The following is a 24,643-nucleotide window of genomic DNA, read 5'->3' as shown; positions in this document are numbered from 1 at the left end:
CAACTAAAATATAAAATTGATGTAAAATATAGTAAAACTGTATAGACATATTGAAAAATATATTTATAGCAAATTATTGAAATTTATTTTGTGAAACGTCAGTTGACACCAGTTAAAAATTGTCAAAGAAAATGATTTTGAAAATAAGCATAATTTCAAATTTTGTAGTCTTCTTCCTCCAGGGTATTAACTAGAGCAAAACAAGCTAGAATGATTGAGTTCTTCTCTTAGTCTAGCACAATTGACATTAAGCTGCAGGATTCCTAGTCTGGTCAATTCTGGAAAGGGCATTTTTTTTAGATATCCCTTAAAATTTTATTACATAGTTGTTTATTGGGAAGGAAAATGTCTAACTCAACAGAGATAGAGTCATTTTTCTCTAACCCCCATACATCCACAAAACATTGAAACTTTTGGAAATTGTGCAACAATAGAAATTTACCCTTCTTACGGTAAATGTGTGTGTTTTAAATATATGGTAGAAGTTTGGGGGCAATTAATACTCACACTAAGGCTGGTCTGGAAGGCAATTGAGGTTTAAAGAAAGGTCAAAGGCATATTGTGAATGTCTTGCAGTAATAGAAGAATTTATCCTAGAAGTGGAAATACCATTTTAATAACTTATTTGACCTATTAAAATAGCAGTAATTTTAGGATTCCTTTTGAAATGTCTGTGTTGTTTGACTTTAGTTTTATTCAAAGAACTTTAATTACATTCAGAGTAAATTATATATAACATTTATACCAAACTTCCATGTAGTTTTATGCTAAAGTCATGGATGTTAATTTTAAAGTTACTGCTTCATATCTTATTTATACAATTTTTATTTATTAATATTTTTGTTTACTATTTGTATAAATAGGAATTTAGTATGCAAACTTGTTTCTCTAAACCTTATTTTCACATGATTGGATTGTAGTCAGTGATTTGGTTTGAGAATTGGTTAAGGCACAAAAGTGTAGAAGAACATGAATTGAAAATGCTAGATGATTAATTGTCATAAGATTTTACTCTTCAGTATAATATTTATTAAGTACTAACTATGTTTTAGTTGCTATACTAGGTGCCTACTATTGTTAACATTTTTTAATGTTTTTTTTTTCCTCTCCCCAGGGTAAAGTTAAACCATATGTTAATGGTATACCTCCTACATATTCTAAGGAAGATTTAAAACCCTGGGAAAAGTCACCAATACTTAAAATATCTGCTCCGCAGCTCATTCCCAGTAACAAAATTGATACTACCAGCTCTTCCAGTTGGGTTGCTGGCTCTTTCAGGTATGATTTTCATTTTGTTCTGTACCCGTTTTTCTGAGAGATATCATTAATTTTTAGTCAAATTTTTAATGAAGCAAATTTAAAAAATATTAATATAAATTTCCAGTACACAAAAAAATATGTAACTGCATGTATAAATTGCTAACCATATATTAAATAGGCTTTTTCCTCCAAGCAAAATTTAGCTGCCTTTGTACTATCATCAGTGAATAGTAGCAAGTACTGTAATATACATATATATATATATAGACTTAATATCAGCAGTTTTTTTCTTTGATAATATATATTGGTTAAAGTCCTACTCAGGAAGACCATTTTGTCATTCACAGACTTGTGTTATCTTTGTAGCACATTAAGGGGTATTTAAAATCTCACAAAATGTATTGTTATTTACAATGAATTTTCAGAGGCTATTCGTGTAATGTTATGTTGTCCTTTTAATTTGCCTATATTTTATACATTATTTTATTTAGAAAAGTCAAATGAAGGAGTAGATATAATTAGAATGCAATATTCTTTCAAAGTGTTTATTGCACTTGTGCTTCATCTGTATATGCCTACTGTGGTTGCTAACAGACTAAAATTGTTAATTGACTTATTGAATATATAATCAGCTGGACCATTTGTGTAATTCTTTTGAAATACACTGTAGTTTGCACAGTTGCAACAAAGATCATGATGTTCTAGTTTACATGGCTTCATGGTCTAAAAGTAGTTGAGGCCAGATGCAGTGGCTCTCTGGGAGGCCAAGGCAGGAGGGAGGTTGCTTGAGGCCAGGAGTTGGAGACCAGCCTGAGCAAGAACAAGACCCTGTCTCTACAAAACAAATAGAAAAATTAGGCAGGTGCAGTGGCGTGTGCCTGTAGTCCCAACAACTTGGGAGGCTGAGGCAGGAGAATCACTTGAGCCCAGGAGTTTGAGGTTGCAGTGAGCTATGATGATGCCACTGTACTCTAGCCCAGGCAACAGAGCAAGACTCTGTCTCCATAAAATAAAAGTAGTTCAGAAATTAGTTTCAGAATTTTTTTTTGCCTTTCTAAGTAAATAAATTGGGGCATACTTAATTCGTGAACATCTAGAAGCTTCTTCTTATTGCTAATGTTAGAATATTTTGTTAAACATGTTTTAAAGATAGCTTGGTATAAAGTCAACAATATAGGTTGTCTGTCTATTTCGGTGCCATGCCCATTGACAAAGTGTGCAGCAATATGAAATAAACATTCTCAATATTAACATATAGACAAACATTTCCACATTCATTCTGATGTATTGTCTGGTGGGAATAAGAAGTAGAATTTCTTTTTAGCGGAAGAAAATAAACAGGTTACTCCTTTAATATGTAATGATACAACTTATTTTTAGCTATATCATAGATTTCATTTAGATCAGAAATCATCTATTTCTAAAGATTGTAGAATTTTTTTCTCATTATGTACAACTCCCTTTGGTGAGTCTCCAATATCCTCAAGTTTTTCTATTAAATGTCTGTTTTTGTTAATATTAGATAGTAGTGAGGATTTTATTTGTTAAAAATAGAAAGAAAAGAATATAATTTCCAAGCTTTATTCATCCTAAAGGATAAGAATTTAATTAGAACTTTGGTGAGTTCTACCTGATTTAGATAACTTAAGAATCTTTCTATTGTTTGACTTTTTTTTTCTTCTTTTATATAAGAATTTCAGTTTTATCACTTAACCTTATGACTTTGGATGCATTTTAGTTGATTTGTGTATGTATATGTAAAAATAACTTTTTTTTAAATTATCCTTTGTAAGGTTGGCCATAGCTGACAAAATTACCTAAATTATACTCTAATTATCAATCTTACATATAATTTGCAGTTTAGTGAAGTTTGGAGGTTGGGCTTTATAGGTAGATGAATGCTTTATAAAGTAACTTTTTATGTCTTTTAGTCCTGTCAGTCCTCCTGTTGTGGATCTCAGAACCATCATGGAAATAGAAGAAAGTAGACAAAAATGTGGAGCTACACCAAAGTCAAATTTAGGGTTGGTTAAAACAATCATAAAAAAGATCATTTTGTGTTGTATTTCTGTCCTAAGAATTAGAAAGACCTATTGGATCTTTCCTATTATTTTTCTGCATTTGATGTCATAGTTAATTATAAGTTCTTTTCTAGTGAATTTAGCCTCCATAATATTATTTCTTAAGTATATGCTAAAGATAGCATTGTTGATAGACCAGTTTTTGTGGAATACAGTATTACAGCCAAAAACTTGCCTCTAAAATGATCTTTGTGGACTGTTTCTAAAGAAAAACCAAAGATTTAAGACTTGTGATACAAGTTTGCCTTGAAAAGTATGATATATTGGATGGTTCATATGGTTATTAGTCATTGTTAGTATAAACTGATATTATCACTTTTAAAACTTGTGAAAATTTTGATCCAATACTAGTAAAATTACATCAAATAAATAGTAAACATTATTATCTGTGACCTTTATTAAGCAAAAAATGCTAATTGATTTAATTTAATTTCTAACAAAATGATTTCTCATGCAATTAAACTTTCTCAGAAGAAACCAGGGAAACTAATTGGTTTAATTTCTAGCAAAATGATTTCGCATGGAGTTAAACTTTCTCAGAAGCAACGAAAAATGATTGCATTGACTACCAAAGAAAATTCAGGAATGAATATCATGGAAGCAGTTTTAACCACTCCTTCAAAAGCCCCCAAACCAGTGAATGCATGGTATGCTCCTTTTTTTTATTAAAATTAGTATAGATATGTGCATTAGTTTTCAAGGTAGTTCTTGGCTTTTGAGTCCCCCCACCCCCATGTTTCTAAAGTCTTTTCAAATATTTCATCCTCCACCCCCTTGCTTTTAGGTTAAATTAGAACTTGGGAAACAAAAGAATATTTTTTGCTTGTTTGTCTTATTTTAATATGGGATGTTTTGACATATACATCATGGTTTTCAAATATGGAAATATTTTTCATATGTGGATATAATTTCTTCTTAGTATTCTAATTAGCTTCTCTTGCTAAAGTGATTTAAAGAAATTTTTAAAATTTTCTTATGAGAAATAAAATATAGATAAATTTGATAAAAGAAAACTAATTTCTTTATGTTACCCTAATTTCTTGGTCCTTCTGCAAGTATCATAAATATCTTTACATGATTTTAATCATAGCTTGTTATCGTTACTTGTTTAAACAGTGCTATTTACTTAACATTATGTCATACAAGTTTTCTCCATTAGAATTTACCCATAGTGGCAGCATTAATAGGAATAATATCCAAAGAGGTCAGATAACAATTTTGAGATGTGTAAAATAGGTTGTACTTCCTGCTTCCCTTTCATCCTTCCTTTTTCTTTGTAATAACTTATATGATAATATCTGGAAATCAATTCTAGAGAAGTATGTGGATGCCGCGAAGTGCAAGGAAGTGATCAATAGAAGAACCCTCTTTCTTTCACAGGGATTTGGGAGGATCTTGGCATCTTGGTTTGGAGGAATCCCTTCAGTGTTACTAATGCCACATTGTTCTCTTTGTAAGAGGGAATATTTTTCTCAATTAAAATGTGGATTATTTTGAAGAAAGTGGTTAACTAGTTTTATTCTGAGTGCTACTATTGGAACTAAATCAGTGTCTGTCAGGGCCACTAGTAGATCCAAAGCATGGTCACTGAAAAGAAAGTAAAACAAGATGTGGGGAAACCCAAGTTAAAAGGATAAAACTTGAGAGAATGGACTTAACAGAATTTTTAAATTTATCAATATTTGTTAACCACCATCTTTATCTAAAGCACTGTGCTAGGTTCTGATGATAAGGCAATAAACAAGACAGATTTGGCCATTGCCCTTGTAGGGTTTATGGTGTAACTGTTGCAATACTGAGTTCTGCTGTCCCTAAACAAAAGTATGGAAAGACCAAGAGAGAGAAAGAGTTCTTCGAATAGCTGTCAAAACACCAAATATATTGCAGTTTGGGAGAATTAACTAATAAGCATGTGACGAAGCTTTGGGTTTAGTAATATAGTTTTAACCATGCCATCAGTCAGTTTCCATATTTAAAAACAAAAAGTAAATGAACAAAAGAAGTTTTACTTGTTTTCTTGAAGGCATCTTCCTTAGTGCCACATGTTATTCTGTGGTCTGAACTGGGTCTTTTCCAGGCCTACTGAATATCTGTCATCTTGGTACTTTCCTTGTCATCTTGGAAATTTTCTTCTCTTCCCTCCATTGTTTGATCCCCAGTTTCCTAGATTCTGTGTTTTTCTATTTCTTGGTTTACTCCTTGTTTTGAGGTAGCACAACTTCAGTAGTTTTCTGATTAAAGGTACATAGGACATATGTTTTTGGAGTTCTTATATCCATGAAATTCTCTCCTTTATTCTTGACTGTTAGATTGGAACAGGATTCTAAATTGGAAATTATTTGGAGAATGTATTCCCCCTCCCCCACTTTTTTTTTCCTTGTTGCTTTTGGGAAATTGAATACTATTTAATTCCTGATTGTTTTTAAGTTACCTCCTGTTTCTTTCCCTCACCTTTCCCCTCCCTCCCCCCAGAAGCTTATAGGGTCTTTTCTTTATCCCTGGTGTTCTGAAATTTCACAGTAATGTATCATGCAGTTAGTCTTTTTTGATACATTGTGCTGGGTACTTGGGCTCTTTTAATTGGGAACAGAAGAATGTCTTTAAGTTCTAGGAAAATACTATGTACTATTACTTGGATAGTTTTTTCCTCTTCACTGTTTTCTCTACAGTTCACATTACTCAGATATTGGTCCTCCTAGACTTCTCTAATTTTCTTACTTTTTGTCTTGTATTGTCCACATATATGTCTTCCTGTTCTACTTTCTGGAAGATTTCCCCAACTTTTTTAAACTATTAAAATCTTTAATTATCAAGAGTTTTTTCTTGTTTGTTGATGGTACCTTTTTAAATATTCTGTTTAACATTCTTATATTTGAAGATCTCTGTACTCTAAACATTTTCACTCTTTAGTATATACCCAACAGAAATATATGCACATGTATGCCAGGCAACATGTATAAGAATATTCATATCATCATTATTTGTAATAACCAATATGGGAAACAACCTAAGTGTCAGCAGTAAATGGATAAATTACAGTTTATTTTTATGGTAGAATACTACACGGTGATTAAAAAAGAATAAATTATGACTAAATACAACAGTGTGGATAGATCTCACCAATATAATATTGAACAAAGGAGCCAATCAGCAAAAAAAAAATCATACTTATAGAAAGTTAAAAATAGGTATTGACTTACATTCCTGTTTTATTCATTCTTCTCTATATGTGTTTTATCATGTTATACTTTATTGATTTATTGATGGATTATTTTGTTTTTAAGTTCTAATTGGAAGCTCTGTGTGCCTATGTGAAACAGGTCTACTGACTATGGAATGACCTAGCTGTATCCTTTGGAGACCCTCACTCCCTATGTCTGTTATCATAACCGTATCTTTGATTGTTGATCTCCTTAGTCTGTCAGTTTCTCTAAAGAGCAGCGTTTTAATTTTTTGCTGGTGAGGTATATATTTATATATATATATATTGCAAGAATTACCAAAATGTGACAGAGAGACATGAAGTGAGCACAAGCTGTTGGAAAAATGGTGCTAATAGATTTGCTTGATGCAGGATTGCCACAAACCTTCAATTAGTGAAAACATAGTATTTGTGAAGCACAGTGAAATAATGCATGACTCTATTTTGTTACCTTAAGGATCTTTTCATTTCTGTGAACTTCTTTTGCATATGTGTACTGCTTTTATTTGTACTCATTAAACAGCTTTGTAAAATATATATGATATATGTATATAAATGTGTCCATATGAATATACATCTATATGTAAAATAAATACATATGTAAAATATATACATATAATTTGTTAGGTCATAGGAATTTTATTCTAAGTTAATGGCTTGGATCAGAAACATTTATAGACTGTAAAGAATACATTTACATAAAATAGTTAATGTTTGGTATTTAGGAACTTTGATACATGTTTAATATAAACAACCTTGTTGAATAATTTTCTTTCTTGTATTCTTATAAGGCTACAAGGTATTTATAATTGAGCTCTAGATATAATATTAATTATTGAGTGAATACAGTGTGATATATTGCTTTATATAATTTTAAAATTATGAAGTAACCACATTATTCAATATATCACTTGATTTTTAATCAGATACACATAGGATATAAATACATATAATATGTGCTTGAAGTAAAAATGGAATTATTTTCCTGAGAACATCCCTTATACATACTGGTTTAAAAAAATTGGAATAATTTAAACTTTGCCCTGCTTTGAAAAGTAAATTAATCTGAAATTAACATTTTAATCAGAGTTACAGATTGTATTTACAGAATGTATTCATGACTGTGGTGATTTATCTATAAATTTTTTAATACTTAGAGATATGTCTTCATCATCTGAAGAATCATCCAATGAGATTTTATTTCTTTAGCAGATTTTTTTACTGTGTTCATGACAATATTATGGTTAATGTGCAATTCATTAGCAAGTCACAAATTAGCTCTCTAAATCTGCTTGTGTTTGTGGTAGGATTTTCACTTGTCTATTCACAAAATCACTCACCTGGTCTATATAGCTCCTAGTATATAGTTGTACTTCTGCCTGCAGTTGGGTGTGGCAATGGAAATTATTAAAGATAACTGGTTTTTCCATTAAAATGAAGTTCTAACCAGTTGAATTTTAAATTTAATGTGAAAACAGTAAGTGTATATGGGATTTGGCCACTTTTCAATATCCGATGTTTTAGTTGGAGAAATAATAGAACATTTCTTACCAGTTGTCTTGAGTGGAAGAATGCACAGTCTTTGTGGCCTGGCTTCATGTTTGAATGTAAGTTCTTCCAAATTCCATTTAGAGATAACTTATACAAAATAATTTTAGTTATTTAACTTTTTAGAGATAGAGATTTTATTTTTTTAAAGCAAAATTTTAGGGCTGCTTTTAGCTGAGGAACAAAATCTTGGTTAATTTTTGTGTAGATACAAATGTCTACAAATGCTTCTCCATAAATTTCTGTGGCTATTAAAATGGAAAATAGCTAAAGCCCATGAGTTAGGAAAGTAAAATTGTGGGAAATAAAACACTGTTTCAAATTATGGCATAGTCAGTGGAAAGAACAATAGAACTTATTTAAAGAAATCTGTTCGTTAGTCCTTATGCCAGGATCACACTTTCTTAGTTCATTTTGTGCGGCTATAGCAGAATACCACAGACTGGGTAATTTATAATGAATAGAAATTTATTGGCTCAGTTCTGGAGGCTGGGATGTTCAATATCACGGTGGCATCTGGCAAGGGCCTTCTTGCTGCATTACAACATGGTAGAAGGTCTCATGTGGCAGAAGGGCGAAAGAGAGCAAGAGGGTGCGACCCCGGTCCCACTGATAATGGCATTAGTCCGTTCATGAGGAGCCCTCAGAATCTAAACACCTCTCAAAGGTCCCACCTCCCAACACCATAACATCGCAATTAAATTTCAACATGAGTTTTGGAGGGAACAAACATTCAAATCAAACCATGGCACACTGTCTTGATTACTGTGATTCGTTTTGTCTTCTTCCAACTTTGCGTTTTGTTTTTTTTTTTAAACAATGCTTTGGCTGATCTCTAAGTTCTTTGTATTTCCATATAAAGTTTGTCTTTTTTTTTTTTTTATTGGAAATCCCCTTATCTTCTATGTTGATTTTTATAATGCAGAAAAACTGGTGAGATTAATTCAATTTTTAAAAATAGGCATAGGTATATATAGATTTTCTGTTATCTTTGATTTTTTTTTTTAGGTATTTGTCCATTCCATGTAAATTGTCAAATTTATTTGCATGAAGTTGTTTATATTTCCTTATTAGCCTTTTAATTCCTCTAGATCTTGTATTATCTATTGCTTCATAACAAATTATCCCTAAACAGCAGCTTGAAACAACCAGCATTTTTTATTCTCATAATTTCTTTGGGTCAGGAATCATAGCTGGGTGCCTGTGGCTCAGGATTTCCCACAATGCTGCAATCAAGGTTCAGCCAGGGCTCTAGTTATTTCAGGGCTTGACTTGGAGAGGATCCTTTTCCATGCTCTCTCACATGGATACAGAATTCTGGATTGACACTTATTTCCCCCTCTCATCACATTAAAAATGTCTTTCTACTGTGCCTTGGCCTTCATTGTTTCTAGTAACAAGCTAGTTGTTTTTATATTGTATTGTATTTTTGTATTTCTGCGAGTGCTTTCAGGATTTTCAGGATCTTTGGTTTTCAGCTGTTTATGATGTACCTAAGTATCGTTTTCTTTGTATTTATCTTCTTTGGGGTTTGCCAAAATTCTTGAATCTTTAAATTGATGTCTTCCACCAAATTTGGGGAATTTTTGGCCATTGTTTCTTTAAATATTTTTGTTTCCCATATCTCTCTCTGCTTCTGGGATGACAATTATACATATGATAGACCTTTTGATATTATCCCATAAGTCACCATGGCTGACTTATTTTTTTTCAACCAATCATTTCTTCTCCCTGTTCTTCATATTCAAACAATGTACTGACTCTTCAGTTCATTCAGTGAATTTTGTTTTTTAAATTGTGATAAAAATTCTTGATTTCCATTTTATTCTTTTTTATAGTTTCTTTTCCTTTGCTGAGCTTACCTATTCTTTAATTCATTCTGAACATTTATTGTTTATCTGAGGCATAGTTTGAATAGCTATTTTAATATCATTGCTAATTTCAACATTTAGGTTATCTCCAGTTGGTTTCCATTGATTGCTTTTTCTTATGGCATAGTTTTGATTATTTTACAATTGACAGCAAGAATCTGACATCACAGTGGAAACTGTAATTATATAATATCATTGTAAAATTTTTGTTATATATTCTCGATGTTATACATTGTTAATATATAACAATAATGTTACACATTAGTGTTCTCTTATAACTTCTAGAATGTCCTTTTACAAAATGGATGTTTTAACATGCTCTATGCTTGCTTTCTGTTGCAGGGCATCTTCTCTACATTCAGTATCATCCAAGTCATTCCGTGATTTTTTAGTAGAAGAAAAAAAGTCTATGACTGGTCATAGTTCAGGAGATCATGTCAAAAAAGTTTGTTTTAAAGGAATTGAAAGTTCTCAGACTCCAAAAGTTGTAAGGTAATAAACTAAACTTAAAACTAATACATTTTCTACCTTAAAATAGTCTATGGTAGTTTTATGTCTGAAATAATCTTTAAAAATTTAAGTCAGATTTTTATACATTGTTTTACATTCGTAATTAAAATTAACATGTCTGTTCCCTTCCCCTCCTTTTTATTGAAGCAGTTATTGAGGTATAATTGGTTTAAAATAAACTTCATATATTTGAAGTATACATTCTGAAGTTTTGGCAAATGTATACACCTGTGAAACCGTCACCACATTCAGATAGTGAACATAATCATCATTCTCAGAAGTTTCCTCAGTGCTTCTTTGCAATCTCTTCCTCCCTTGCCTTTGTATCCACCCTGTTACCCTAGACACCCCCACCCTCCAGCAAGCAACTACTAATCTGCTTCTGTCGGTATAGGGTGTATATTTTAGAGTTTTATATCAGTGGAATCATACAATTATGTACTCTTTTTAAAATCTTTTACTCAGCAAAATTATTTTGAGATTCATTCATGTTGTGATGTGTATCAGTTGATTCCATTTTATTGCTAGATAGTATTTCATTGTGTGGGTATACCACAATTTGTTTATCTCTGTCGACAGACTTTTGGGTATTCCAGTTGTTTCTCTAGCTATTTTTGAGACTGCATTTTAAAGTTCAATATATTTTAAACAGATGTTTTGTATTTTAAATGCCTGCATGAAACATGAAATCTATCCATAATTTAAAAGCTATATTTAAAAACAAAATAGCTTCCCCAACATGGTGTGTAAATTCTCTTAATTGTTGTTCAAAAGGGAACATTCTTGGGGCATTAGAAGGGCCCATGTTGGAAGAAAAAAATATTTCAAGTTGTTTAACTTAATGGAGATTTTTTTCTTATGTCTGCTAATACAACTCCCAAAGATATTACTCCCTAGAATGTTTTAGACAAAACAAAAATGTGATTAAAAATACAGTTAAGACCGGGCTGATGTTCTGTTTTATGTAATGATAAACCCTTTATTTTACTCACTGTCAAACTTTTTTCTTTTCTACTAAACCCTTTCTATTAATAAAAATGAAATGTTATGTCCAATTCCATTGTATCAAACAGATAATATAAACTTCTCTGAGTAAAAGAGAGGGGACTGGGAAATATTCTAGTTTAACCTCACCTTATTTGCCTTGTAAACAACTCTGAGGAATTATCAGAGTCTTCTGACAATTGTTTGGAAACTACTGGTTTAGATGAAATGTTTAGACATATTTTTATTGTTGATACTGTGACTGGCTTCCTTATTACCAACATGTACGTTTAAGAGCAAAGTTCTTCAGCCATTTTCGTATAATACAGAAAATCAGAGATTAGAAAGGCTCTTAAGAAGTTATCTGGTCCACCTCCCTAACTTTACAAACACATTTAACAGTGGAATGCTATTTTAAAATAAAAATTTTAAATGGAGCTCTAACATAAGAAACAGATTAAGCCTTTTTTACATATTAATTTATACATTAAAATTTTAATGTTTATGATAGGCTAATCAATATAAAATTAGGTACAGTGTAAGACATTTGTAGTCTTAAAATTGGCAAACAAATATTTATTGATTATCTGCTTTACGTTGGACATTATGCTAAGTAATAGAGTTATAGTGGTGAACAAAATGAACATAGCCCCTACCTATAGAGAATTTACAGTCTAAAGGAGAAGAAAAACTTTAAACAAGTAATTAAATAAATAGAAGTACATACAGCATTATGAAGAAAAAGTATATTAGACTCAACAGTTTATTTCTACATTTTGTTTTAATTATCTAATACCAAGAAATCCTGACTGAGTTAAGTAAGTAGTTAAAAATGATTTTTTTTTTTTTTTTTTGAGACAAAGCCTCACTGTGTTGCCCAGGCTAGAGTGCCATGGCGTCAGCCTAGCTCACAGCAACCTCAAACTCTTGGGCTCAAGCGATCTTCCTGCCTCAGCCTCCCGAGTAGCTGGGACTACAGGCATGCGCCACCATGCCCGGCTAATTTTTTCTATATATTTTTAGTTGTCCAATTAATTTCTTTCTAATTTTAGTAGAGACGGGGTCTCACTCTTGCTCAGGCTGGTTTCGAACTCCTGAGCTCAAACAATCCGCCCGCCTCGGCCTCCCAGAGAGCTAGGATTACAGGCGTGAGCCACCGCGCCCGGCCTAAAAATGATTTTTTTGAATCAAACCCTCTTGGCATTCTCTAGGATTACTATTCATTTAAATAGAGATGGTAGAAGAAGCTTTGTTCTTGAATATTAAAACTAATATACCTGAGAATAGAAGTTAATATGCTGATAATCTTCAATGTATTAAAAGTATTTGAATGTATACTTTTTAAATTAGTTTCAAAAATGTATTTTGGGGAGAAAAATGAAATACTGACAAATGTTGGTTGAACATTTTATGGTAAACTGAAAACTACTGAACTGAAACAATTTAAAACTACCTAGTGTCTTATAAGTTGTTTTCTTAAAAGATGTTGAGGTAAGGGTATTTATTCCATTCCTAAGTGACAGGTAATCTCCTAGGGTTGTTAAATTCTCACAGTAAAAATGATGTTTATGTCTTACTACATTTGAGTGCCATTTTTACACATGCAAACATATATTCTTACATAATACATGTATATTTTATATATTCCATTAAGACATACATAATATGCATAATTATAATAAAATAAATGTTTTGAAATAGTCACTATGTATACTTCTCTCATTAGTATGTTTTTTTATCCCAGTCGAATTATTTTTTAATTAAATGAAAATCTTTTACATTTTTAAAAATTAAAAATTTTTTTTTAAAAGAATTGGGTACTTGGTATATCTTCTGTAATGACCCCAGTTTCATTTTTCCAAAATAATTATAATATTTTAAAAAATTGAATATAGTCCTTTTGATATAAGAAAAATATAAGAATTTCATTGGTTCTATTAGTTGTATAATAAATGATATCCTGTAGATCATGTTTTTAAATAGAAATGCATGTAACTTGTTTTCCTACTGTGAGACACACAAGTATGTCTCTATTTATATTCATCTTATCCTTCCTTCTTGTTTCGTAATAGAAAAGTTATCTCTCCTTTCTTAGGTCAATACCAGTGCTTTTATCTTAATCATTCCCACATTAGAAGCCTTAAACTATTAATTATTCCTTTCCTTTCTTGTATTTATTCAACTTTTTCCTTTTAACTAGATTCTTCCCACTGCTTTTGAATGTGCTCTCAGGTCTCTCTCATGTGGTCTGGGCATACTTTTTTCTAGCAGTTGCCCTATCATTACCAATTCTTCACCCCCTTCACAGCTTCTTAATACATTCTGGCTTCGAGCGCCATTACTGAACTGAAATAGTCCGGACAGAGTTCAGCAGTGACCTTCATATTGCCAACACCATGGACTTCTTATATGACTTACCACACTTGAAGTTCAGTTACAGGTCATCTTCTCATTTCACTTTATATTCTTTCTACACTTTCCATTTTATGAGCATATGTTCAGTTATCAGATGTCTACTAAAGACTCAAAATTTATGGCTCCTGCCCACATCTATCATCTAAGCTTTAGACTTAGATATTTAACTGTCTACCTGACCTTTCCATCCTATTTGGATGTTCAGAAACACCTCAAACTTTATGTCCAAAACCAAACAATGTTTTCCTCATACCACTCTCATAAAACCAAAATCAAACAAAAATACCAACAAAACATAAAACAGTCCATTCTTAATGAATTTTCTTCTTCAGTAAATAGCTTTTGCAAGTCTTTAACACCTCCATCTTCCTTACTAATAGTCTATCATTAGGGTATTCCAGTTTGTCTCTTAAATATTTCTCAAATCCAAACTTTATCTCCAATGCCTTCACCCTCATGCAGAGTACTGTGTTCTTACACTTGAGCCCTGTCTGGTCTTGTCATAGCCTTTCTTCCTTTACTCCAATATATTGAGCCAATGTATTCTTTTTAAAATACAGGGCTTACTGCTTTTACATTAAAAGCTAGAATTTTTGATGTGGCCTTCAAGGCATATCTGGTTCCTGCCAGCCTTCTTTAGCTTTATTTTGTAACATGATCTCTGTATTCTAGCCATCCTGGCCTTCTCTTAGTTCTCAAATATACTTCTTTCGACTTCCTTACTAACTTTGACTAATTGACTCTGACTCTTCCTTCAATTTCTATTCAGTCATATTCTTTAGAGAAGTCTGACTTACCTTACTGGAGCAGTTTCCTGTTGTATGTTCTCATAGGTCTTTTCCTTCATCATACTTTCTACAGTTGTAATTATTATTAATGTGATTCTTTAATGTTTGTCTGTACAAGTATTTTCATGTCTGTATATTTAACTGTGTTCAGTGAGAGCAAGGAAGATATCTCTCTTTGCTCATCATTGTTTCACCAGTGTTCAGAATGGTTCCAAGCATATAGTAGATGCTCAGTGAGCTGGTGAATGAATGAATAAATGAATTAAAACTGTAGCTGTTTCAAGTAAAATTTGTTGCTAATGTAGTGAGTTATATTGCATACCATACATATATAAATTTGAAGGTAAGAAAATTAAGATCATTTTTGTAGTATTTTTGCATTTTAAATACTAATGTCTATTGGAATTGTAAAATTTTCTTTGGATAAATAACTTACAGAACTCTTAAAATATTAAGGAGCTGTAGTTTCATACTTGATCACTAGAGTGTGCTATAACATCAGGGCTCTTAAATAGCTAGTTTTAAATAGCTGTGGCTATCACTTATAGTGATTCTGAGGACAAAAACATAACTTGAGTTTCAGTTTTTATTTAATCATAGAAAATATGTAATCAGAAGTAAGGTTTTTTTAAAAAAGGAAATATAAAATGTTACAAAGTAAAACATTAATTCAGCAAATTATGAGACACCTAATACTGGCCTCTGTTTCATGTATATAAAAGAATAATATACTTTAATGTGTTTGAAATCTAGTTGGTAACAAATATGCACACATAGAACTTAAATGACAAACAAGAATGAAATTTTAATACAATGTAACAGTAATAAAGAGGTCAGAAGGCAATATATGATTAAATGCCAAATGAGTGTTTCAGAGAAGGGAAAATGACAATGGGCTAGAGTTGTCAGGAAGACCTCAATGAGGAAGAAGGGCTTGTGTGTATTCAGTTCTAAATATTTCATCATCATGTTTATGACCATGTGAATAATATTAGAAAAAATAGGTCACTTAATTATCAGTCCCTTTCATTGTCACAAGCTTTTGAACATAGGATGGGAGTTTTAAGGAGAAATAAAAGAAAAGAGGAGTAGGGGTAGTATAAACAGAGGAAACAGTGGGAGTTAAAACAAGAAGATAGGAGCACTTATGATCCTTTGGGGGTTAGTATGGCAGGGATATGGGGGCTCATCTCAGAAAATTCCACAAATCATACATTCTTGTTTTACTTGTAGAAAATGTGTGTGTGTGTGTGTGTGTTTTAAGGCTAGGGCAAGAATGACAATGTCATTTGAGGGTGTGAAAGTGTAAAAGAGGGATTTGTGCAATATTTATTGTTACTTACATATTTTTTTTTATTTCATGTGTTTTCTTTCATTTTCCTTTCACTTAAATGCCCCCTTATGTAATTCTGGATGGAAAATGTGAGCTTGTGTTTTTAATTAGTAAGAAAAACTACTTGTGAGACAAAAACCATTCTGTGATTATATCAGTTCTAATCTTATATGAAAATCTTTAATTAAGCTATTACAAGTTTCTTTTTTAAAAAGCCCAACTGTATGAGCAAAAAGTAATTTAGTTCTCTTAAGTCTAAATTTGACAATATTAATATTGTTCAGTTTGAGAAAGTCTTTTTTTTAAACAAGTCTTTAAAAGTAGATTTTAGTTACCCTTTTCATGAGGCAAAGTTTTATACAGATTTCTCCTGAGATGTGTTTCTGTGTTGCTAATATCTAAAGCTTAACAATGCTATGTTTATTATTTGAAAACTTAGCATGTTTTTGATATTTGTTTCATCATAGCTCTACTTTATTTAATAAATTTGCTTCATTTTAAGGTGAAATTTTGACAGACTCCAAAGTCTTTAGCATAAATTTATAATTTATTATTTATAAATTTACAAATAATTATAAATTTATAATTAATGAAATTATCTATTGAAAAACCATTAGTGGAAAGAGTTTTGGAAGTATAGTTTTATAAAACAGATTTGAGTTTCATTTTAATATCATAGCGTTTTCTGAAGCTTTCTGTACCTCAGTTTCATCGTATGAGAAATGAGAGTAGAAATATCTATCACACAGGTTTACTATAGGCTTATATCAGATAGTGTATATGAAACTATTAAATAAATTATAAAATGCTATATATATAAGTTGTTAAACTTTGGCTGCTTCACTTTGATTTAACAAGGCCTATCTGTATAAGACACTTTAGTTGTAATATTCAGTTTTGTTAAACAGTGACATACCATTTTTGAATACAGGGTATTGCTAGGATTAAATGAGATAGTATGCCTGTTACTTAGCAATTAAATAATTGATTCTACAATATTTTTGCATTTCTTTGAAAGTGTCAAAAGAGTTTAGTTGATTCCAGAACACCAGGAGGATTTTGGAGCACCATTGAAGTCATTATCTGTATTTGTTCTATGTTATATATTAATGCCCTAGAAGGCTTCTAATCTCTAGCCCTGGACTGACTGACTGACTTTAAGACCATTTTTAAGGGGACTTAACCAAGGGACTTTACATTTAGTCTCTGTCTAAGGTGATTATCTGTTTTATCAGAATGTAGATTTTTTTTTCCCTTTATTTTAAAGTTATTCTGGTGTAGATTCTTATCATCTCATAACAAGTTTATCCCAACAGCTCTCTTGTTCATTTCTTTGACTTCATTTTTCTCCTGGCCAGAGGTCATCTTCTACTTCACCCTGGGAATTTCTCTTTTTTGGGTGTCATAAGTTAGGTAAAGATTCAACAAGTTTCAAGCCATAGAACTTCATTAAAACTTAGAACCCTATAACTAGACCTATTCTCATTTTATTTTGTATTTTAGTATCTGGATCTGGAAGAATAAGTTGTCAGTAATTTAAAGGAATAAGGAACTGAAAAAAAAAAACCCGAAAACTTTGCTTTTCTTTATCACATACTTAAAAAAAAAAAAATAAAGAAAAGCCTTTGAATTTCTGTTTCAATCATTTATTCTGTAAATACTTTTTCATAAACAACTATGTTCCGGGTATTCTGCAGGATATTGAGATAAAAAGATGAATGAATGAAACACAGTCCTGTAGCCTGAGAGACTAGTTTAATAGTTAAGACAGTTGTATAAACAATAATAACAGTGTGTGATACTTTATAACAGTGATTGAAGTTCTGTAGGAGGAGAGAGCAGGTGATATTTGTGATATATGAGCCAATTCTTAAAGAATGAAAAGACATTTGCAGTGACATGTATTCCAGACTAAGGGGGGATAGTAAAAATAAAGGCAGCTATTTGGTAATGGAAAAAACACTGTACTCTGAATCAAAAGACCTGGATGGTAGTTATCTTTCTGTTATCTAATTTTTGAATCAGGTAGCTTACATAATATTCTTTGAGTTTTTTTCCTAATCTGTATAATAGAAATAATATATGCTTTTTTCATAGGGTATTTCAAGGATTAAATGCGATAAGATAAATATGAAGTACTTAGGTCCTCAGTAAATTTGTTTGCCCACATATTAGGTCTAAACATTTTAGCTTTCAGAATATTTTATACTCTGGCCTTATTGTTTCTTTTTAACTTTATTTTTATTTTGAATCTATTCCTTACACTGAATCCAGTCATTCTTTCTTTATTGAACAGAACAGTCTGCCTTTACTTAAGTCACCAGTATCTTTGGCAGTTCCATATATTTATGCAACCAAAATTCTATCTCAGTGCCACTCTCCTCAGCTTTAATGTCATTTCCTCAGTGAAGCTATCAGCATATACCATCTTCCATATTATGTTAATAATGTTATTATGTTAATTTCTTCTATGAATTCATATTTTGTACATATTAGTATAGATATCAATTACAGTACTCTCATACATTGTTTTATTTTAAGTATTTTTAAAAATCTGCTGCACCAAAATTTTCTGAGGGGAGGAGATTGAGTTTTAATTGGGCTGATTTTTAGCACCTACCATAATTGTGGCACATGCTCTATAAATGTGCGCAAATGAATCAGGAAGTCAATATTTTAGGCTGTTTGTTTATTCTGACTTTGTATTGTTAAATCCGTCTAGGGTTCAGTTTGCTCATTTCTGAAGGAGGATATTGGGTTAATCTAGATAATCTCTAAGGACCTTTCTACCTCTAAAATTCTACAATTAGGAAAATCTCTATAGTACCTTTTAAAATTTTTCCCCTTACTAGAATGCTTCCTACCCATCTCATCATATACCCCTTTGTTATTGTCTTCTCAAGTGCTTCTCCATGAGGCCCTCTCAAATGATTAAACATTTTGATTTTTATAGTCCTTATAGTCACTGTAACTCAATTTGTTACTGTCTTAAATTCTTTTGCATTGTTTCATATGTCATTTCCTCATCTAGCTTCTGAACTCTTAGAAGGTAGAGGTCATGTTTTGTCTTTCTGTCCTATCTAAAATCCCTAGCTTATCAAAGTCTATTATTAATAGTTGCCCATAAAATTTGATTGTTAATTATCTGGTTTCTATATATTTGGTTTGTCTAGTTTATGTATACATTATATATTATTAGAAAAACCATTTTTTGCAATATCTTCCTCCATGGTATTTTATATACAAGATTTTATAAACATCTATAGATTATTTTGTTTACTTACGATTTTAAAGGTAAGCTTGATTGTGCTCATTTGTCTCCTGAGTCAGGAGTTTATACTTCCTCCTCAAAATAAGCAGTTTTTCTGACAGTAATAGAAGCTTTAATCTCCACTTTTGACATTCGTTTTGCAGATGCTCTGCTCGTGGTACCCCAGGACCAGAAGGCAACCACATTTCAGATTTACCACTTCTAGACAGTCCCAAGTAAGATTAATTGATTAATTATGGGCCTCCAAAGCTAAGTTGCTGTTAAGCATTAAAAGAGGATGTTAAGGCTGGATGCAGTGGCTCATGGCTGTAACCCTAGAACTCTGGGAGGCCAAGGTGGGAGGATTTCTTGACGTCAGGAGTTCGAAACCAGCCTGAACAAGAGCGAGACCCCATCTCTACTAAAAATATAAAAATTAGCCAGGCACGGTGGCTCACACCTGTAGTCCAAGCTAGTGAGGAGGCTGAGGCAGGAGGATTGCTTGAGCCCAGGAGTTTGAGGTTGCTGTGAGCTAGGCTGACTCCATGGCACTCTAGCCTGGGCAACAGAGCGAGACACTGTCTCAAAATAGATAGATAGATAGATAGATAGATATGCCTGGGCAACAGAGTGAGACTCTATCTCAAAATAGATAAGAAAGTAGGTAGGTAGGAAGGTAGGTTGGTAGGTAGGTTAAGAAATTGGGAATACTTTTGGGGTTGAGTAGAATGAATTATCCGAATGCTTTCTGTTCCATAGTTTGAGTTGAATTACCCTTCTGTTTAGTTATATTGCTTCTGCTCTACCCCCATTTTCTGACATTTTCCAAAATTTTCACTGTAACTCTGAGCCAAATAAAATATTAGTTTTCCTTTTCTCTATTTCTCACCTCATCATTCTGTAATCTCTGCAAAAGCTTCCAGGTCCCCTTATATTATAGGTCACTGGAAAAAAAGGTGGCCTTGTGAAAGAGTGTTATTGCTAAAGAGTATTTCAGAGGAAGTTTTGCATGCAAAAATTTAGGAAGATGGGTGAAACTCATTATTATTCTTTCAGTCCCTGGCTGTCTTCCTCAGTGACTGCTCCTTCTGTGGTAGCCCCGGTCACTTTTGCATCTATTGTAGAAGAAGAACTACAACAGGAAGCAGCTCTTATCAGAAGTCGGGAAAAACCCTTGGCTCTGATTCAGGTAAATAACATTCCTATTAGGGTTTACTTTAGGGAAGAACTCACACTACATTTCATCCTTAGATTTTAAGAAAATAGTGTTTTGTTTGCTTTGGGCAGGTGCCTGTAGCCACCAAATAAAAAAGTAAATGCCATATAAAAATAAACTGAGGCACCTAGCAACTTAAGTGTTAATTGAAGGTATTCAGGATAATTAATGGCTAATAAATTATTATAAAGCTTGTATTTTTAGCTTTGGTGATGCTTTGGACTCTTTTAGATTTTGAAAGTGACTATTAGAAAATTTGGCAATATCTAGTGCTACACTTGGCTTCTGTATTAGTAAGAGTTCTAAGATTGTAAGCAACAGATACCAACTCTGGCTAACTTAAGGAAAAAGGAATTTATTTGAGGGCTATTAAGATTCCACAGATTTAGCTAAAAGACCAGGTTTGGAAACAGAGAGGACTCACAGTAGCACTAGAGAGCTCAGAAGCAAGACTTAGAGTACTTGTACAATAACAGAAAGTGTTCCACAGAATCAATCTGTTGGAATGAATGGATTGTAGCAATGATTTTCAGTTTCTTTTTCCTTCTGCTAAGATTCAAATTCAAGAGAGGATGGTTATCTCATTATTCTAGCTCAGACCTCAAGCTTTCTCCTTGCTAAGGAAATAGCAGAATACCTGATTTTATTCCACTGTGTTATATCTGTGGAAAGTGGTAGTTCCTCAAAAGGAAATTGGAAAACTAATATATTCCTGCTTAGTTTATAAGTAAAAGAGTAAAGAAGTCTTCTTTTTTCCTCTCCTTTTTTTCAGATTGAAGAACATGCAATACAAGATTTATTGGTTTTCTATGAAGCATTTGGCAACCCTGATGAGTTTGTCATTGTTGAAAGGACACCACAGGGACCACTGGCAGTACCTATGTGGAATAAGCATGGATGCTAGTTCACTATGGAGTTGAGATGCATTTTTCACAATTATGATTATTATAGTGGTATAAAGAAAAGCTGTGGAAAGAGTTCTTACAGATTTGGTAACAGATCATTTTAGGTAGAATAAGAAGGATCTAATTCCTTTAATACAGTTTAAACATATAATGCTTGTATGATTAAAAAATTCCTGAAAATTGTGATTTTAGTAACTTTTTATGTAAAAATGTATGAGAAGGAAAACTTACTAGGCTAAGGTTAAATAGGATTGATTCTTCTGAATAATCTTAGAAAGAAAAATATGGGTGAATTGTAAAATTTAAGTGCAGTGTATTAAAAGTAACTTTTTTATTTGAGAATTTAGAAGATTTTGCCAATATCTGTTGTCACTCTGCTTTTTTAATATGGCATTAATGAGTTTAAAATAGGAGCATCAGTCATTGCTTCTGATCCATTAATGGCCAGAGTTTTGTATTTGCTGCAATAATTGTGTCTCCATTTTTGTTGCTTTTTTCATCAGGCTGTGAATGTGTTCTAGATCTATTTAAAGCTGGACCTGCTCAAACAACATATTCAGTTTGGACGGCACATTCTTAAGTTTGCATTAAGCAATGGAGTACAGTGGAGAGGGAATAAGAACACTAATTATTCTGGACTGTTTTAGTTCAAGATAGCAGTTTCTTTATAAGATTTGGAGTCCTTGTGGGTTGTTTTTTTTTGGTAGGGAAGGAGAACCTTATAAAAGTCTAATTGTAAAAGAATCAATTTCTCAGTGTTAAAATTTTCTAAAATAAATGCTTAACTATACATACAGGAATTGAATAGTTTGGAAGAGGATTGGATTACAATAACCTTTACAATGTTGTATAATCAGAAGTTTTGTGAGCCTGTGTTATACATCTAGTGCAAAAATTGTTTTCTTTATATAAAGTATGATGTTTGGTTTGTTTTTGAGTGTTTAAATTTTTAAAAAACAAATGTTATATATGTGCTCCAATACATAGACAAATTGGGAAGGTTAATGTTCTAGTTTCTGGAAGATAAACCTAGAGTAATGTGTAGACAATTCATGACTGTAATGCAGTTGATGGAATGATGACTGAAATTAACTCAATTATGTCAGGTTTAGCTCTACCCAAAAGCAGCAGACACGTAAGCAAATGTGTAATAAAAAAATAATCTTGATCCATTTTACTATTACTACTAATGTGTTTGATATCTTGTACCATGTTGATATCTATTAGAGGAAGAATTATTAATTATTCCTCCTGATATGCTACACTAATATGTTTCAGTTGATGCTGTATTCATTCTAAGACTGCTTACAAAAGAGTTTTCCAAATTTGAACCTGTGAAAAGTTTTATGTGTGTTTGAGTAAACTGAGGAGAAATGAATTTTATAATGTTTTATTGATGTTGCAGTAAAGAGGCCTTCTGAAGTAGTTGATTTATTTCATTTGAAACTTTGATTTTTCTGTGCATATTGACATCTATAATATATAAAAGTTGCTATAAAGTGATAATTTTCTTGCTGTATTCCATGCTGCCTGGGAAACACCCTAATGGGTATTTGTTGGATGGGTTGTGAAGGGGAGGGGTAAGGGCTGACTGAGTCCATTTGTTCAAAAAGGAGCTCTTTTGCTAGTAAAGTGAAAGATAAGCACTGCTGTATACTGTATTTCTTCGTAAATTATTCCATTAAAATAGCAACCTGATATATTACTACCTAAAAGCCCAGGAAGGTTATGTGTATTTTTCTTAAAAATAACATTCTGCCCGCAGTGATTCATTCATCTCTAATCCCATAACTTCAAGAAAGACCCAATAGAATTGAAGAAAAACTAAAAACAGCCAATTTCAAAGATCAATGGATAGAGAGGTCTTCAAGATTAACCAAAACTTAAGAACTCTTAGAACTCTTAAGCATAGAAAGGTGATTATTGGGTAGGGCATTGGGATGAGGGAGCGTCAGAGGCAAAATATTTTTAAAATTTGCAAAATCAAGAGGACTACTAGTCAGGTAAAGTCAAAGTTGTTGACAAAATAGTAGGATTCAGGACTCTTATTCAAGTCCTAAAGACCCTTTTAAAATAAATTTAAGAAACCCCTGCTTTATACAAGAACAGCAACATGTAATCAATTGAAAAAGATATTGCTAATTAATATCTGAGTTGGTTGGCTATTACTCTTTTGGAGGCTAGAGTATATATATTTGTTCATGATAAGGGGGTTGATAGCTATTTCATAAAATTTTAAATCTGAAGAAGCCTTATTGATTATATTGTCTTCATTTTATAAATTGAAGAAAGTGAACTCCGGAGAAAGTGACTAATGAAAATGAAGTCATCTGTCTTTTTAGTATGGTTTCCCTGTAACTACACTAGATTGCCTCTCTGAAATTACTAATTGTCTATAGCACTTTAGCCAAGCCTAAGAAAATATAAATGACCGCTTAGTAAAAATAAATGTAACCCCAAAACTTCCAGAATTGGCAGTGTAAGAGCTATTTTCAAAACAAACTACAACAACCTTTGACCAAGCAATTGGGGCAAATGATCCAAGTTATTCATGGTAATGCCTATGTATCTTTTTGCTTGAGATAATGCTCAGTTACGTAAGGTACCAAAATTCCTGTACACGTAATCACAAAACTATATCTCAGGCTTTATGTATTTCATTTTTTTAGATGTCTTTACTTGGTTGCCTGACCAGCATTTAATTTGTGTTGAAATTGAATTCTTGCCACCCCCAAACTCATCTTTTTTTGTTTTCTTGTATCTTAATCAGTCATTCTCCCAAGTCACCCATACTGAACTTGTGGATTCCTCTTTGCCTTTTCCTCCATTTTCCCCCACGTTTATTGGTTATTCAATTTCTGTCAACTCTGTTTCTTTCTTACCTTTCATTTAATCTTTTCCATTTCATTCTTACTACCATTACTACTATGTTTTATGTCCTTATTTCTTTCTGGGAATTTTCAAATTTTTTAGTCTCAGGACCCCTCTATATGCTTAAAAATTATTGAGAACTCCAAAGAGCTTTTATTTATGTGGATTTTATCCATCCGTGTTTAATACATTCAAAATTAAACTTCTAAAATTTAATTCATTTAAAAATAAATCACACACTAATTTTTTGAGAAATAACTTATACAAATATTAGTAAGGAAAGATTGTTTTACGTACAAAAGTATATATCTATTTCAGATTTAGTTCTTTGCTGTCTGGATTGATAGAAGACCCCTAAATTCTCATCCTCTTTTACATTCAATCTGTCGCAGTACCACATGTCACATAG

General features: G+C 32.0%; 1 protein-coding gene across 1 annotated transcript in view; it reads left to right on the top strand.

Moving 5' to 3' along the window:
• Positions 1-21,548, top strand: part of IBTK (inhibitor of Bruton agammaglobulinemia tyrosine kinase) — an 88,582-nt gene extending 67,034 nt beyond the window's left edge. Inside the window, exons 20-23 of the mRNA XM_012638176.1 lie at positions 10,305-10,454; positions 19,407-19,478; positions 20,299-20,431; positions 21,231-21,548. Of these exons, the coding sequence (XP_012493630.1) occupies positions 10,305-10,454; positions 19,407-19,478; positions 20,299-20,431; positions 21,231-21,362 (487 nt within the window). The 3' untranslated portion in view covers positions 21,363-21,548. The remainder of the gene's footprint in view (positions 1-10,304; positions 10,455-19,406; positions 19,479-20,298; positions 20,432-21,230) is intronic.
• Positions 21,549-24,643: the final 3,095 nt, after the last annotated feature.

The sequence above is a fragment of the Propithecus coquereli genome, unplaced genomic scaffold (assembly GCF_000956105.1).
Source record: "Propithecus coquereli isolate 6110/MARCELLA unplaced genomic scaffold, Pcoq_1.0 Scaffold127, whole genome shotgun sequence".
Classification (NCBI taxonomy): domain Eukaryota; kingdom Metazoa; phylum Chordata; class Mammalia; order Primates; family Indriidae; genus Propithecus; species Propithecus coquereli.
This window is presented reverse-complemented; position numbering and strand designations above follow the sequence as displayed.